General features: G+C 35.3%; 2 protein-coding genes across 2 annotated transcripts; both read right to left on the bottom strand.

Annotated features, from left to right (window-relative positions):
* Positions 1–774: 774 nt before the first annotated feature.
* LOC137735012 (cycloartenol-C-24-methyltransferase-like) lies at positions 775–6,051 on the bottom strand. Its single transcript, XM_068474365.1, has 14 exons — positions 5,894–6,051; positions 5,635–5,757; positions 3,823–3,889; positions 3,203–3,276; positions 3,027–3,111; positions 2,867–2,922; positions 2,644–2,698; positions 2,390–2,437; positions 2,163–2,246; positions 1,945–2,061; positions 1,755–1,838; positions 1,543–1,668; positions 1,307–1,404; positions 775–1,059 (listed from the first exon to the last, which is right to left on the bottom strand). The coding sequence occupies exons 2-14, from the start codon at positions 5,715–5,717 to the stop codon at positions 993–995; spliced, it is 1,044 nt and encodes a 347-aa protein (XP_068330466.1). The 5' UTR covers positions 5,718–5,757; positions 5,894–6,051; the 3' UTR covers positions 775–992.
* A 455-nt stretch (positions 6,052–6,506) lies between these two features.
* On the bottom strand, positions 6,507–9,516 carry LOC137735003 (rust resistance kinase Lr10-like). Its single transcript, XM_068474354.1, has 2 exons — positions 9,344–9,516; positions 6,507–8,800 (listed from the first exon to the last, which is right to left on the bottom strand). The coding sequence occupies exons 1-2, from the start codon at positions 9,477–9,479 to the stop codon at positions 7,494–7,496; spliced, it is 1,443 nt and encodes a 480-aa protein (XP_068330455.1). The 5' UTR covers positions 9,480–9,516; the 3' UTR covers positions 6,507–7,493.
* Positions 9,517–14,898: the final 5,382 nt, after the last annotated feature.

The following is a 14,898-nucleotide window of genomic DNA, read 5'->3' as shown; positions in this document are numbered from 1 at the left end:
GTCTCTCGTTTACATTTGAAGTTCTTTATTCGAACTTTTCCATTTTAAATTCACCTATTAAGAAGATGTTTAATTAATATTTTGTTTTTGGTTTTTATTTTTACATTTTTTTTGAAAATTAAAAGGCAAATTTTGTACCTACTTTTCAAAAGTTAAAAACTATTATTTTGTGCTTTCAAAATTTAGCTTTCAGTTTTCAATACAAATTATTGATAACATTGCACCATAGAGAAAGAACACTTCAAACTCGATACTTTAATAAAAGCATTAAATAAACACCGCAGCTTACTTCGTAATGACTAACGAGGCAATTGCACAAGAAAAACTTCACACAACTAAAAATCAATTAGAACAGGATAAATTAACATATGAGAGGATTCGTTTTCCTTCAATTGAGCTCTTGAAGTGTTTTTTGCAAAAAGTATAATTGTCAAGTTGTATTTTTTTAATTAAATTCATTATTAAAAACAAGTATTTTCATTTGTCTGTGAATGTTTAGTTTCAATGAAGCAACTTGCTATGCCAAGGTTGCACTTTGATTTCTAGTGCGAAAGAGACTTTGATATTTTAAGAAAATATTATATTCCCCCACTGAATGTGAAAGGAAGATAATTTCATGACATTGACAGAAAAATCAATGTCTTGTTTCAGATTAAATTCAAATAAAAATAAAATAAATAAAATATAATGAAGGCAGCATGTTCTTTGTGGATCTCCCATGAGAAATTTAGATCCGATTTACTTTTGCACATGGTGATGGTGGACAAGTCCAAATTCGCACGTGGTATAGCACGTGACCAAGGCCCAGAAAAAGAAATAACATTAAAAATAATTAATTCTTCATTGTCTGTGTCCAAATAAAGACTAAAAAAACTCAGAGGAAATGAAAACAAAAACAACAAACAAGCAACTTAGACAGTACTCCAGTCAGGTAGCCTATCTAACATACCTCTGCAAATCCCTCGCAGGTTAAACTAGTCTGCACTACAAATCTACTGACTCTCCTCTGTGAGTGGCTTTCGGGCCAGGAAGAAATACATCGGTGTGAAAATCTCTTTCCTGAAAGACATTCATCAGGATAATCAATGTCAGTAGCTAATATATGCATGCTTCTGGAACGAAATCATAGAGTTTTAGACCAAACAGGCATTTGTCGTTCCAGTCCAACTCGGCGTCATGGCCTGTCGGGTCGTGTTTCAATCACCCAACAAGATGCCACGTATTTGAGCAAACTTACTTTTGCCCAAGAGGTGGATGAAGGTTCAGAAGAGATAAACAAACACACTGAAAAAGGACGAACACTTACTTTCCGCCTTCGACTAGCCCTACAGCTGCTTTCTCCAGAAAATCTTGAACTCTTTGGCTTCCTGCTGGTGCAACTCCAATATACTCTAAAACCTTAACCTACAAAAATAAAATTTAAAATATATAAGTCAAGCACCTTCTAGTATTTAGCACAGGAATATTCACTATTTGACAACGCATCATAAGAAAGTGGCGTAACAAATTCATTGAATGACCACCATATTCATGAACTCTTACCAAGTTTCTAGTAACAAAACGCCCAGCAGTGGTTAGACGAAAGCTACTAAGTGAAATCCGACTTTTGTCCAAAGGCAAGTACCACGGAAGAGGTGAGTCCGCCGCAAGATCTTTCTCCCATACGACCTATGGTCCCAATGAAAAGAAAATTAAAGTCAATATCTCGTTTATCTTGCATAGATTTCATAAGGAAGAAAAAACCTCCTACTGACCTCAAAACCTGCTTGTTTCAAAGCTTCAAGACACTTTCCTGTCAATCTGATGTCCGGGAGGCCATCACCAATCTCAATTTCTGCCTGTGGCAATTAAGTTATTGTACGTATATTGACAATCTAGAAATCATTCAAAAGTAAATCAAGTATCTATAAAACAGCTCGATTTTATACTTTTGGTTTCTCTTACCTTGATTTTTTTATGTTCTTGGTTATCGGGATCAAATGCATTAGTCATGCACCACTCATATGCAGCAAAACATTGACCGGGTTTTAATACTCTGTAAATCTCCTTGTAGCACCCATACTATCAAGAACAGATCGAAATGTTAAGCTAACAGAAACCGGGGAGAAGATAATGACCTAACTTAAAGAGTTGGAAGGTTTCCAGCCACAAGAACGACTTACTGCATCTGGTGCATGGCAGGTTGCTTCAATTGCATATACTGCATCAAATGAATTTTCAGGAAATGGTAGTTTCATGAAGTCAGCCTGCACCATTTATAAAGAAGTGCAAAGCATGAGATCTATAAGATAAACCAGTTATCTCCACGTTCTCCTATGTATTGCTGCAGGAAAGAAATAAAAAGGTACTTTCTATGAAGAACGAGAACATCATATAAAATGCTACCAACCTTAACAAAGTTGCAGGTCTTGTCCACTCCTGCAATACGGTTTAGTTCCTATAGAGCAAACAAAAGCACGATAGTATTAAGCCACTTTGAACTGAAGCATTCAAGTGGTCATTTCTAATATAAATAAATAAATCTTTTAAGCTTCAAAATTTTCAATTGGACAGAAGAATTATCTTGAGAAACCATCAAGACTGGCCACAGATTATGCTCATTAATCAAAACAAATCGTCGCCAGTATACATAGGTTTATCTACCTTTCCTCTTGTGATCTGATATTCGTTGTTGTTCAACCCAGTAACTGATGTTGAGCTGCACAAACCACCACACAAAATAGTTGTGAATAAACCATACGCATACTAGGAGGTCTTCCCATAAAGTGTTTTCAGTCCAACTCAGTGACAATTTTAAAATTTATAAGAACTAAAAAACCCTATGGACCATCACAACTAAAACCTGAATAAAAGAAACGGCATTCACCTGAAGCGAGATATTTCTCTCAGTGGTCCACCAATTCCACAACCTACATCCAAAACCTAAAACAAAAAATACGGAAAACTAAGCCAACAATTTGAACCAATCCCAAAACGGATCTATCTCGTGCTAATCTATATTCCATAGTCTAATTATTAAGACTAACTTTCTGCCCAGGTTTGAGTCCTAGTTGTAAAGCAAGGAAGTGTTCGTGTCGCTTGATACTCTCTCGAAGAGACTCCCCATTCCATCTGCAAAAGAGCAATACATCCATCAGAAACTCTTATAAAAAAGACAGAATTTCATTGCTTGGATGTGAAGATAAGAAGACAAAAGAGGAACCTGGGTGCAAAGTGGAAAGACTCTCCCCAGCCATACTCATAAAAGCTGGTAACCAGATCATAGTATTTATTAACCTGAAATCCACATGAACCAATTTAGAAGTTCGCCATCCCAAGCTTGAGCTGAAAGGTCATCATATTAAATTGAAACTAAGAGCCATTAAATCTTGATAATCAAAAGAGACATGGCAAAGGCCAACTTTCCCATATAGGCATGATAAAATGTATCTTAATAATCAGAACAGAAAAAATCTGGAGCAAATTAACCACGTAACTTGCCATTATCTTGAGTCTTATCACATGAACTAGGTGATATTACAAGACAACAAAGAAGCCTTGAGGCCGTGGGGATGCACATTCGTCAAAGATTTAATATATATATATATATATATATATATATATTCTCTATGGTGAATAATATCTATGGGAAACAGAAAAATTTTCCCCTGTAGTGATGTGAATAGTAGAACCAACAGAGAAAATCACAATCCCTTGGAGATCAATGATCCCAAACATGAAAATATAGTTTAAATAGCCGAAAAAAATTACGACGGGTTTTTAAATCAAGATAAGCTTGTATACAGACAATCCTCAGAAGACAAATAAAGGAGTCTATCTTACCATGTCAGTGTAGTTGGACTTTCTAGCTTCCTCATCCCCTCCATAACAGACATGATACTTCTCATACCTGAACCATTATTCAATAAACTGAGATTGTAACCACATATGCCATAACAACTGCAAAAGCTCAGGTTACAGAATTTCACACTACATCCCAAAATGATTTCTAGGAACTTTGCATTGCCATGTTTGACAAGAGTAAATGTTTGGTTACAACTTACGTGTAATCATTCCACAAAATTGAACAAACTGGTTTTAAAATTCTTGTTGCGTCACCTCACAAACAAAAGTTCAGAAATTCAAGCCATGCAGCTCAATAATATATAAAACGCTTCGACGATTAAAATTCTATTCAAATTTCTGGCATGTTATCATCAAATTTAGTCAACATTCGAGTAAGCAAAATTGAAGATGAGAACGTCATAGCCATACTACAACTGCTGCCGAATGAAAAACTGATTTAACAAACTTCCTTGAAGTGGTTATTTCCAAGAATTCTGAACTTTTCACCTCCGTTGCATACATAATTCGTAGGTGAAAATTCTAACCCACTGTGTATGTGTGTGTGTGTGTGTATACATATATATATTTCGTCATTTGAAGGATAACATCAGAATAGAACAGAATTACCACTGCTTCCATAATTTCAATTTCTATTGGTAAGATAAAAAAAAAAAAAAAAATGGTATTAAGTACTTCATTGTTATAATTCATGAATTCCCAGGCAAATAAATATATAAAAAATGGCGACCCCAAGCCAACAAGGCTCCCCGCTTTGCCAGGGTCGGGGATGTCTATCGTACGCAGCCTTAACCTTACTTTGCAAAGAGGCTATTTCCACACAAATAAATATATAGATAAAAGGAATATACAACTTCAAAACAAAAGTTCCAAATTCCTGGTTAGCTAGTTCTGACAGAAAGGTACATCACAACCAAGGTTCAAACCTCACCAAACACATCAGGAGTTCCTCCACTTACCAGATCAAAGTCACTGCAAATTTCCCAGAACCCAATTTTTATTTTTCCCTAATTTTTTTAGGGTAACCAATCAAAAAAAGGATGGAATCTTTGGGACCTATTTGAAATGGATCCATGAAATACTTATGCGGCACAGAGGCCACTTCCTACCACCCTCATAACGTGCGACTTTTCTAAGCTAGCAGCTTCGCTTCCACAACATGCTGTACGGACATCCCACCACATGTCAGACTACCCCATAAATCACGTGACTCTACAGGAACTCCCAGATATGTACCATTCAACATTAATCTCTTCACAACATCTACAGATCATTAATTTACTTCTTTTTTCCTTTCACTTGACATCTGATAATTAAGATTGTGCTTACCTAGCCCAAATCCAGATTAGCATTAATCCACCCTCTGAACTCGAGTTTGAATCCCTCTCTCAGTAGTTTAAGTAAATTTAGTGTAATTTTCCTATAGTTTGTCAAATAAAAAAACCTAGCATTAATCCCAAAAGAAATTAAGACTTTCTAAACATCATATTAAGCAAAGATTAGAGCTCAAACCCATTTCCAGATTACTAAGAATAAAGAAAGATTAAGCTTAATCTAGAGAGAAACACTAAAAGATCAAAATATCAAGCATTTATTTTGGAAACACAAAGATCAAAACTTTAGGCATTTACTTCTGAAACAAAATAATTGAACAAAACCATCAGCATCAATGAATAATTAGAGTTGATGGATGCAATATGAAATCCAAGCTTCTAGAGTGAGAAACGCTCAAACTTCACACTGGGTCCATATTTTTTTGAGAGAGAGAGAGAGAGAGAGTTGAAGAAGTACTTTTCAACAGCGGAGAGAACATCGGTTTTGTCGATTTTTCCACCGAGACCCGATGCGAGATCCAATGCTCCAGCTTTCGACATCTCCTCCTCTTGACTTTCCCAAAAGCAAAGTTGCGGAGATCTGAAAAGTAACACAAACCCATTACTTGAAAATTTACAAGCAACCATTACAGTCACTGTATTTTCTTAATTTTTCAGAAACAAGTGAAAACATTGTTTGAATTGTAATGTGGGATGATGAGAATCAATGTCTTTACATCAAAAGGAGAATCCGAGAGAAGCAGAAAAAATAAAGGAGAGACTTTTCGAGGGAGGATGAAGAGAGAGATGTGATATGTGAGAGAGGGATTCGTTGGAGGAAACCAATTTGTTTACATATAGACAGAGACAGTACCGAAAACAAAAGCTGAGGGGGATGAGTCGGATGACAGAGAGAGAGGGGTGGCCAAACTCTAGGGGCAATTCTAAATTTTCGCTGTAAAATAACAAATATAATCACTTTTGTAACCGAAATAGAAAAGGTAAAAAAAAAAATTTCAAGGCTCAATAATAAATAGATACCACATAGAATTCCGTAATATTACAGTTAAATAATATTTTTCTTCAATTGTAAATGAGAGGAAGTCATCTAATTAAACACTTTCTCGTTCTAATGCATGTGATATTTGTTTTTCTTAAATAAATCTCGTAAATAACGAGTTCGATACTAATTCATTTTTTCATTTTTATATCACAAAAATAATCGATAATACGAATAATATCTTATTACGAGGATCGAGATGCATGACGTACTGATACTGATTACTGAGTAAAATATGCTCCCTTCATCCCATTATCATGAGAGAAAGAAAAGAGGTGAGGACTGAGGATTAGTCTAAGATTGCTCATCCCAAACATTCACATTGAACCACATGAAGAATACAAGCCTCGGTGAATGACTGAGAGTTTCTTCTTCTTTTTTGCCTGCTGGAAACAGTTTAAGTTTCGTCCTTTGAATATTAGCAATATCATTCATTTGCGATCCACTCTTACATGCAGATATTGCAAGCGGGGATGAACAAGTCAAAACAAAGCTGATGCAACACGTTTCCATTGATGGCGCTGTTTCCGCACTGCTGTTGTTGCTTCATTTAGTAACGGGAAAACAACCACAGTACGAAGTACAAATTGTCCTTCGAATTTCCTTCCTTCTCCCCATGTGTTCATGTATCTATGCATGTCTCGTCGGTCTAATTGTTATTGGAATTTAACGACAAATCCATTTAAATAACGGTCTTGTTTTACTAGTTAATCTTGATCCGCCTACTAGTTTATGTTTAACTACTCTTTGCTTTTTCCTGCAGAGTATGACTGCAGCTCAGCAGATATAAATCCTATCGGGTGCAGGACTATCGGACATTTCTGCGAGGGGCTGCCACACAACTTGGTTACGCGTCCTTGGAAGAAGTTGAAGGAGATCCACCAGCTGCAGAACTGGTACCTAGATGTTCCACTCATATTTAGCTAGCAACTTGTCTTAATTCGTCCTATCCAAACGAAATAGGTGGATCTTATACTGCATTTAACATGCTCTAGAGATAATATAATTATTAACTTGTATCGATATTTAAACTTAACTAGGTCTACAAAATTTCTTCACTTCTATAAGCAAAGATGAATCGAAATACCATCATGAAGTATCTTCAACTTTTATGGCAACCTTTTGGTATACAAAAACCAGAAAAATGAGAATACCTGTTTTACAGTAACTACATTACATTCAACAACAATAAATGAAATCATTTCACTGAAGTGTCAAAACCAACAATAATATTTGTTCTTTTGACTTAAATGCGCAACCATCGATCTCTTTACCTGTTAAACAGTAGCTAGCTCAATTTCACGTTTGTTCTGCACAGCAGTATTAGAATGGCGCTCGGATTGTTCATAAGTCTTTGTGCCTGATGCAGAAGAACTCCAGTCTTCATCTGTTCCACTATCTTGTGTTAAATTTCCTTGCGGTGACTCCAAATGCTGGAAAGGAGAAGGCGGTGAAGCAATTTCCTTATCTCCTTCCAACATCTGCACTACATTGCTCATGAGAGGCCTTGCTTCCGGTGAATGCTGAATGCACAGCAGAGCTACCATAATAATCCTCTCTGCTTTTTCTCTGTCTTGTTCTTCAATCCCACAAAAGGACAGCGCCTCTTCTAATTTATTGTTGTCAAACATGTTCCAGATCCACCTTGGAAGCCATTCGCGTGACTCACTTACATCCTCATCAAAATTTCTCCTCCTTCCAACAATCTCAAAGAGAAGCATACCAAAACTGTAAACATCGCACTTTTGAGTCACCGGAAAAGGCTTCCACATCTCTGGCGCTGCATATCCCGGTGTCCCTCTTCCCTTAGTTAACAACATTTGACTACTTCCTCTGTTGCAAAGCTTGGCAAGTCCAAAATCCGCAACCTTTGGAGTCAAATTCTTATCGAGAAGCACATTCCCAGGCTTAATATCATAGTGAATGATTCTTTGCTCACACTCCTCATGCAGGTAAGCCAACCCTTTTGCTGTTTGGACTGCGATATTGTGCAGCTTCTCCAAATCTATTTCTCTATGCTCACTAAACAAGAACTTGTCAAGTGATCCATTCTCCATGTACTCATACACAAGTGCTCGCATTTCATGGTCAAAGCAGAAGCCGTATAGTTTTACCAAATTCATGTGGTAAGTTCTTCCCAAGGTGCCAACTTCCGCCATGAATTGATCTTCAACTATCTTATCCCTAGTGTTTGTAAGCACCTTGACAGCGACTTGCACTCCATGTGGGAAAATCCCTTTGAAGACAACTCCAAAGCCACCTGAACCCAATATGGTGGAGTAGTTATCTGTGTATTCTGCAAGTTGCTTGGGTGAAAAGGCTACCGGCTTCTCCCTTGCCATGTTGCTAAGAAACCCCTTTACCGTCGGAAACTCAACTCGTGAGCTTCGAACTTGTTGCAATTCGGGTGTTAAGTCGATGGCTACATCGTCGGATGAATGATTTATATTCAAAGACTTGTCGATACTACTGTAACCGTTCGCTATCCGGGCATATGCCGGAATAGCGCTTCCGGTCTTTTTCAAGCAATCAATGATGGCATATACGATGGCTACAATTGCAATGGTCACCACCAAACCAGAAACTGAAAAAAAGATGTACAGTTAAGAACAAACTTACATAAAACTTATAGCAGTGATGATATTAAGATATAAAATAACAATCGTACAAATAATCCAGTTTTTACGTGGTTATTTGGGCTACGATCAGAGATAGATAGAAATGTGAATTCCTGGTTGTGTTCATCACCCGATCATTAACCATGTCAATTTTTCAAACCCGAACATGACACGATTATCAAACGTTTTACAAGATTAGCCGTTTAATGTTCGTAAATACAAAATTACATATGAACTAATATTTATGTTAAATAAATGGGTTAAAGACTTAAAAGCTGTTGTTTCACCTGCAATTATAAATAGCTCATCTCGTGTTTTACGAGTTACAAGATTTACATAGACGTGTTAAAGCCATTTTCGTGTTCGGCAGGTTGATCCGAAACACGAATTTTTCATTAACATCTGAAACCATGTTTGCAGCAAGTAGAAAGCAGAAACGTCATATTTTTTCTAAACATTTGTTACCTGCCTGCAGTTTTATGAAGATGCTACAGTTTGAGGATGCTTACCAACAGATAAGGCCACTCCCCATTGCATTGAAGAATTGAACTGTTTCTGAAATTGTTGGAAGTCATCAGGTTCACTATTTTGATTTTGATGGAATACCAAATTGCCATCCTTATCCACCTCAAATGCACCAGACATGCTTTCTGTCTTGCAAAAGTTTTTTGGAAGAATGAAGAAAGTAAGGTTTAATACATTCATATATATATATATAAGGACGGCTTCGTGACACCACTTGTTTTACATAACTTTTGACACACATTTTTACAGGGTCTACTCCGTAATGTATTTCAACAATCTAAACCGTCTATCTTTTAGGTCTTTCCTCAAAAACCATCTCTACCAAACCTCACCCAAATCTAAAATCATGTGACAATTGGATTTAAGGGTTTAGGAAACCAAGTCCATTTTCTTCACTACAAATAAATGTTTTTAATGATTTTGAATTTGTCTTAATTTTTTTAAATGTGATCTATGAATGATGTTCTAAAAAATAGAATGTTCGGATCGTTAAAATACTATAAAACACATGAATAAAAAGTTGTGTAAAAAAATTAGTATAAAAAAAGTAATGTCACTTATCTGTGTGTAAATTTGAGGGAAGTTCCCATGCAAGTGCAATGATTTCGACCTCTAGCAAATGTTGGACCATAACTTGTCAAAACGCGTAGAGTATAGTTGAAACATTTGAAAAGGTTTAAAGAAATAGTCAAATTTGTGGAGCCAATCCCACAGAACTAGTCAAATTAGTTTTCTCTATATGACAAAAAATGTAAAAATAATATTTGAAAAAAGTTATTGGGAAATAAAAACTGGACCTTGAAACCAATAAACTAGTGGGCTGGACTGAGTACTAGCCCATTAATATAGTTGGTGGGCTAATAGGCGTGGGTAGGTCCAAACCATTTTGGCCCAATGCACACCAAGAAACAACCAAAAGTAGCTAAATCATGTATGTCAGCTTATTGTAAAGAGACAGTCGCGCTCTTTAACGCGTAGTGCAGCTCAAAGAGAGCAATGCTAGCAACAAACGCTTGTCGGATCACTTGATGTTCGTTTGGTAGAATTTAAAGACACACGCTTTTGATATACATTTTTAAAAATTTTATTATATAATGTATTTTAACGACTCAATCGTTTATCTTTTGTGTTTTACTTTAAAGATGATTTCTATTAAAAATCATCCAAATCCAAAAATCAAATTATTGTTTGGAAACTCAATGTTTTTTTATATAACCGTATTTGTTTATTTTTTTTAGTATAAATAAATGTCTTAATAATTTTAGATTTATCTAATCTTTTGTAAGGTTGATCAATGAATGAGATACTCAAATATAAACTGTTCGAATCTTTGAAATATATTACGAAATGTACCATATAAAATAAATGTAAAAAATTATGTATATTTATATGAGAGTGCTGCTTGTAATATGGAGTCAATCTAAACGCGTGAGGTACCATAATTATTAGTTGGGTCAAGGGTGCTTATATATATATATTCATATGTATGGGCCCATATATATACATCACAATTACTCTTATACCATTTTTCACGTTCATGGTAGGGCTGTTGTATAATTTGAACCATTGGATTGCGTGTAATATCGGAGAGGGGCTGAGGTCACATGATTCGGACCATACTGGAAATATACCAACTTTTAGTATTATACAATTTGAAAAGACACGTTATAAAAAGACAATTTTCTCCAAATACAAAATGCAATATTGTATTCAGTCCATATTCACAGCATATTGAAATTTTTTTTCCACAATCTTTTTCCGCTGTGTTAGTATAAGAGAGTTTTAACCAAAAGCTCGTAATACTGTTCACTTTAACGAAAAATTATATTTTTACACTAAAAAGTCAAACTTGATACTATTCATTTTACCCTTTATTTTGTCCTTATCGTTAAAACTCAAAGTTTTTAAACTATTTTCATTAGTTTTTGTTTAGTATAATGGAGATGACTTGTATTTGGAAAGCAACAAGGCAATATAAACGACAAGCCGTATAATTTTTTTATATATTTTCACACCGACTATGCACGTGGCATGCAGCGTACAAATCAATAAAGTGTGAGGAGGATCATAACAATGACCATGCAGGTATCCCATGGGTGTCAGAATATTTTAAGATTTTTTTCTTGAAAAAGATATTGTTAAGGGCTAAATTTTTTAATTAAATTTTACAAATTAAATTATGTGAACCTTGATAATTAAATTATTGTTTAAATATTGATTAACATGTTAAATTTCTATTTATGACACATTTAGTTTATAAATTTAATTTAAATTTTAATCTTTTAAAATTATCCTTCTCAAAAACTTTATATTTATTGCGGTATATAAAGAATGAATATGAAGCATCGAATATGCAACTATTAAGTTAAGAATTAAACGATCACAAATGTCTCTATATATAGAGAGTAATATAAGAAACCAACCTTTTTCCAGGTGAAGTCTCAAAAAAATTAAGGGTTGAAATCACACAAGTTTCAGAAAAATCTTGATGGGTTCGGCTCATGAAAACAGAACATATTTAACATTAGGCAATTCTTCAAACTATAATGTTTATATATCATGTGCTTAGCTTGTCATTGTTTCCTCCCACATACTCGGCTACTGTTCAAGGTTGATGGAGAAAACAACGTTATGTCTTCTAAGACACGAGAACACCCCAACAAAATGAATACATGACATGTTTATTAATTATGGACTCCAATAATGAGTTATATATAGTGTTAGATTGATGACTTGATTAAAAAAAAATAGTGTTAGATTGATGAATATGCATGTTAACCTCAATCGATCACGACCTATATTTGTTATGTTTTAGAGAATTTATCCTCAGCATAGGCACCTACTAGCTCAAAATGAGTGAGGCTTTGTCTTTAAAGACATGTAATTACGAATGAAACCATGCAATTACAAGCTGTAAATTGTTATGTTAAACTCCCGATGTGAGATTTCCTACACGCCTAGCCTCCTTATGTGAGACCATGTCTTTAGGGGCCACACATGAAGAGAATTTCATCATGTCAGGAAAGACAAACATGTGAATACTACACACTTGGAACAAATTCATGGAGTGAATTCCATTTGTTTTCATTTTTCATTTTTTTTAAACTGATAATAATTACCAAATTAAGTTTTTAGTTAAAAAAAAAGTTAAAACGAAATAAAATATCCCTAATAAACAGTTACATGCAAACACATAACAAGCCGCTCATGTTTAATTAGGCAAAGTTCTAAAAGACGCTAGGCGCTAGTCGGGCAGGGGATTAGGGCCTAGCACCTAGGCGGGGTCTAGGCGGGCATCTAGACGGATTTAAGTAAATCTATTATATTTCGTGTAAATAAGTGTCTATTTATATTAAAAAAAATATATATATATATATTAATCATAAAAGATAAAATGACATATATACAATGAAGTATTGGAACATAATGACAACATGGGGAACAAACATATAATGTTTGTTCATTTATCTATTCCGCAAGTCTCTTGCAATTTATTGAAAAAAAATAAAATACAAAATGAAAGTTACCTATCTTCTATCTAAGTGAGTCGCAACCTAAGCGGGCGCTGGGCGGATTAGGCAGGTGACTAAGCAGTCTAGGCGGGTGCCTCTTCAGGTCTAAGCACCCTTTCTTAATTTTCAAACGTTTATGCATTAATCGGAGCAGTGCCCAATTGTCTAGTGTCTAAGCAGGGCCCAGATGATGCTAGGCGGAGATTTTTAGAATAGTGTGTTTACGTAAGTAAATTTGGTGATAAGACTGGTTTAGGGCTATGCTTTTCCGTAACCGTACTTACTGATAACTAAAATGTCAAGCTCATTGGTAGCAACTAATTACGACAAGGGTGATTTTGTATTAAATTAATAACCTAATTATGACAATGTGAGTTTGAACAATGGTACTATTTGACAATATGTTAAACCATTAGATTTTTTTTTACTTGAAAACTAATTTACCTGAAGGTTTTATGTTTTTGTTTTCTTTGGAAGGCGATTTATGTTATACACTATTATAATTTACGAAACTCAAGTGTAAGAAGACGATCATACGAACAATATTAAATTGACCACATTTGCTTACCTAAAAGTTTATAATACAAAAGGGAAGGTTAAAGAATGTAAGGCGTACGTGTACGTTAACTGTCAACACCTAACTGTTCATAACGGATTCATGGAGAGGAAACTGAGCCTTCCAGTTTCCAGGAAGGAAATTTCAAACACCTCTCTCCCAACATGCACGTGAGAATTAAATGTAATCTAGCTTCCTTTTATTTTGTGTAGTTTTTCTTGAAAGAGATATGTTAAGGAAATTATCTTAAAAATGAGATTTTCTATAGATTTTTTGTCATCTCATATTTTCCGGCACAATATTTTATACTAGTGTTGCCACGGGAATTAATACTAAACTGTGAAGTGCTAGGAAATTTAGAGAAAATCTCACTTTAAAAGAGTCTCGTTAATATTTCTCTGAAATGAAAAATGTTGTTACTTAAGGCCTCACTAGATTAAATGTAAAGCGTATAGGTCGTTACCACCGTTAAGGCCTCACTGAATTTTGAAATTTTGATGTGTATTCATTTACTTATTTATGCAGGGCATGCAGACTAGGGTACAAACCTAATCTCAATTATCAACCTCCATAATTTGGTTGTTACACTTTTTCTTCTCTTTTTCTCTTTTCATAGGAGGAGAAGGGTATTCCAACTTAGAAGTCATTCCAACATAGGAGAAGGGTTTGTTCATTGTTTTCTTAAAATAAAAAGAAATAAATAAATAAATAAACTAGGTTTCTTACCTTTGAAAAGTTGATCATAATAAAACAATCGCTGCAAATTAATTTCAAATATGACATTTGATAACGTTCAATGTGACATCCCACATCGTCCAGGGGAATGATCCTTATATGTATATCCCATCCCTACTTAGCACGAGGCCTTTTGGGAGCTCACTGGCTTCGGGTTCCGTAGGAACTCCGAAGTTAAGCGAGAAGGGGGCTAGAGCAATCCCATGATGGGTGACCCACTGGGAAGTTGCTCGTGAGTTCCCAAAAACAAAACCGTGAGGGAATGGTAAGCCCAAAGCGGACAATATCGTGCTATGGTGGTGGAGCGGGCCCGGGAAGTGGTCCCACCCGGGTCGGGATGTGACATTCAAGATGTCCTTAATCCAAAGAGACTTCAACAAAATATAAAAGGCTAAATGGGTCAAACTATTTGTCATCGTATTGGTGCATTTGAGGGCGAGGTATGCCCGAGAATAAGCAAAGTAACACATCCAAATCTTGAAATCATCCACACCGAAAATCAAAAAACTGAGATGGCACTCCGAAACCCAAAGAACTCTATTCCTAATGAAATAACCAAACACTTTGCGAATAATTAGCATGTAAGAAATTCTATGCAAAAAAGTGCAATATAATGAATAAGAGGGCACACGCTTTGTTAAAAGCATCGACAATTTAGAAGAGGAACTGACTACGAACCAAGTCGTTCCCATACCAACATGAATGTTTTTGCTCAACACCATCATCAAAGTTACCA

Source organism: Pyrus communis, chromosome 5, assembly GCF_963583255.1.
Source record: "Pyrus communis chromosome 5, drPyrComm1.1, whole genome shotgun sequence".
Classification (NCBI taxonomy): Eukaryota; Viridiplantae; Streptophyta; class Magnoliopsida; order Rosales; family Rosaceae; genus Pyrus; species Pyrus communis.
The sequence above is the reverse complement of the archived record's forward strand: the minus strand, read 5'-3'. Positions and strand labels throughout refer to the sequence as shown.

Excerpts from the sequence above, each read along its gene's own strand:
- LOC137735012 (XM_068474365.1), bottom strand. The coding sequence starts at position 5,717 with ATGTCGAAAGCTGGAGCATTGGATCTCGCATCGGGTCTCGGTGGAAAA. Across the intron at positions 3,890-5,634 it reads GTTCTCTCCGCTGTTGAAAA|GTATGAGAAGTATCATGTCT; the intron begins GTACTTCTTCAA and ends ATAATGGTTCAG. Across the intron at positions 1,839-1,944 it reads AAGAACATAAAAAAATCAAG|GCAGAAATTGAGATTGGTGA; the intron begins GTAAGAGAAACC and ends TAATTGCCACAG.
- LOC137735003 (XM_068474354.1), bottom strand. The coding sequence starts at position 9,479 with ATGTCTGGTGCATTTGAGGTGGATAAGGATGGCAATTTGGTATTCCAT. Across the intron at positions 8,801-9,343 it reads GGGAGTGGCCTTATCTGTTG|TTTCTGGTTTGGTGGTGACC; the intron begins GTAAGCATCCTC and ends TCTTTTTTTCAG.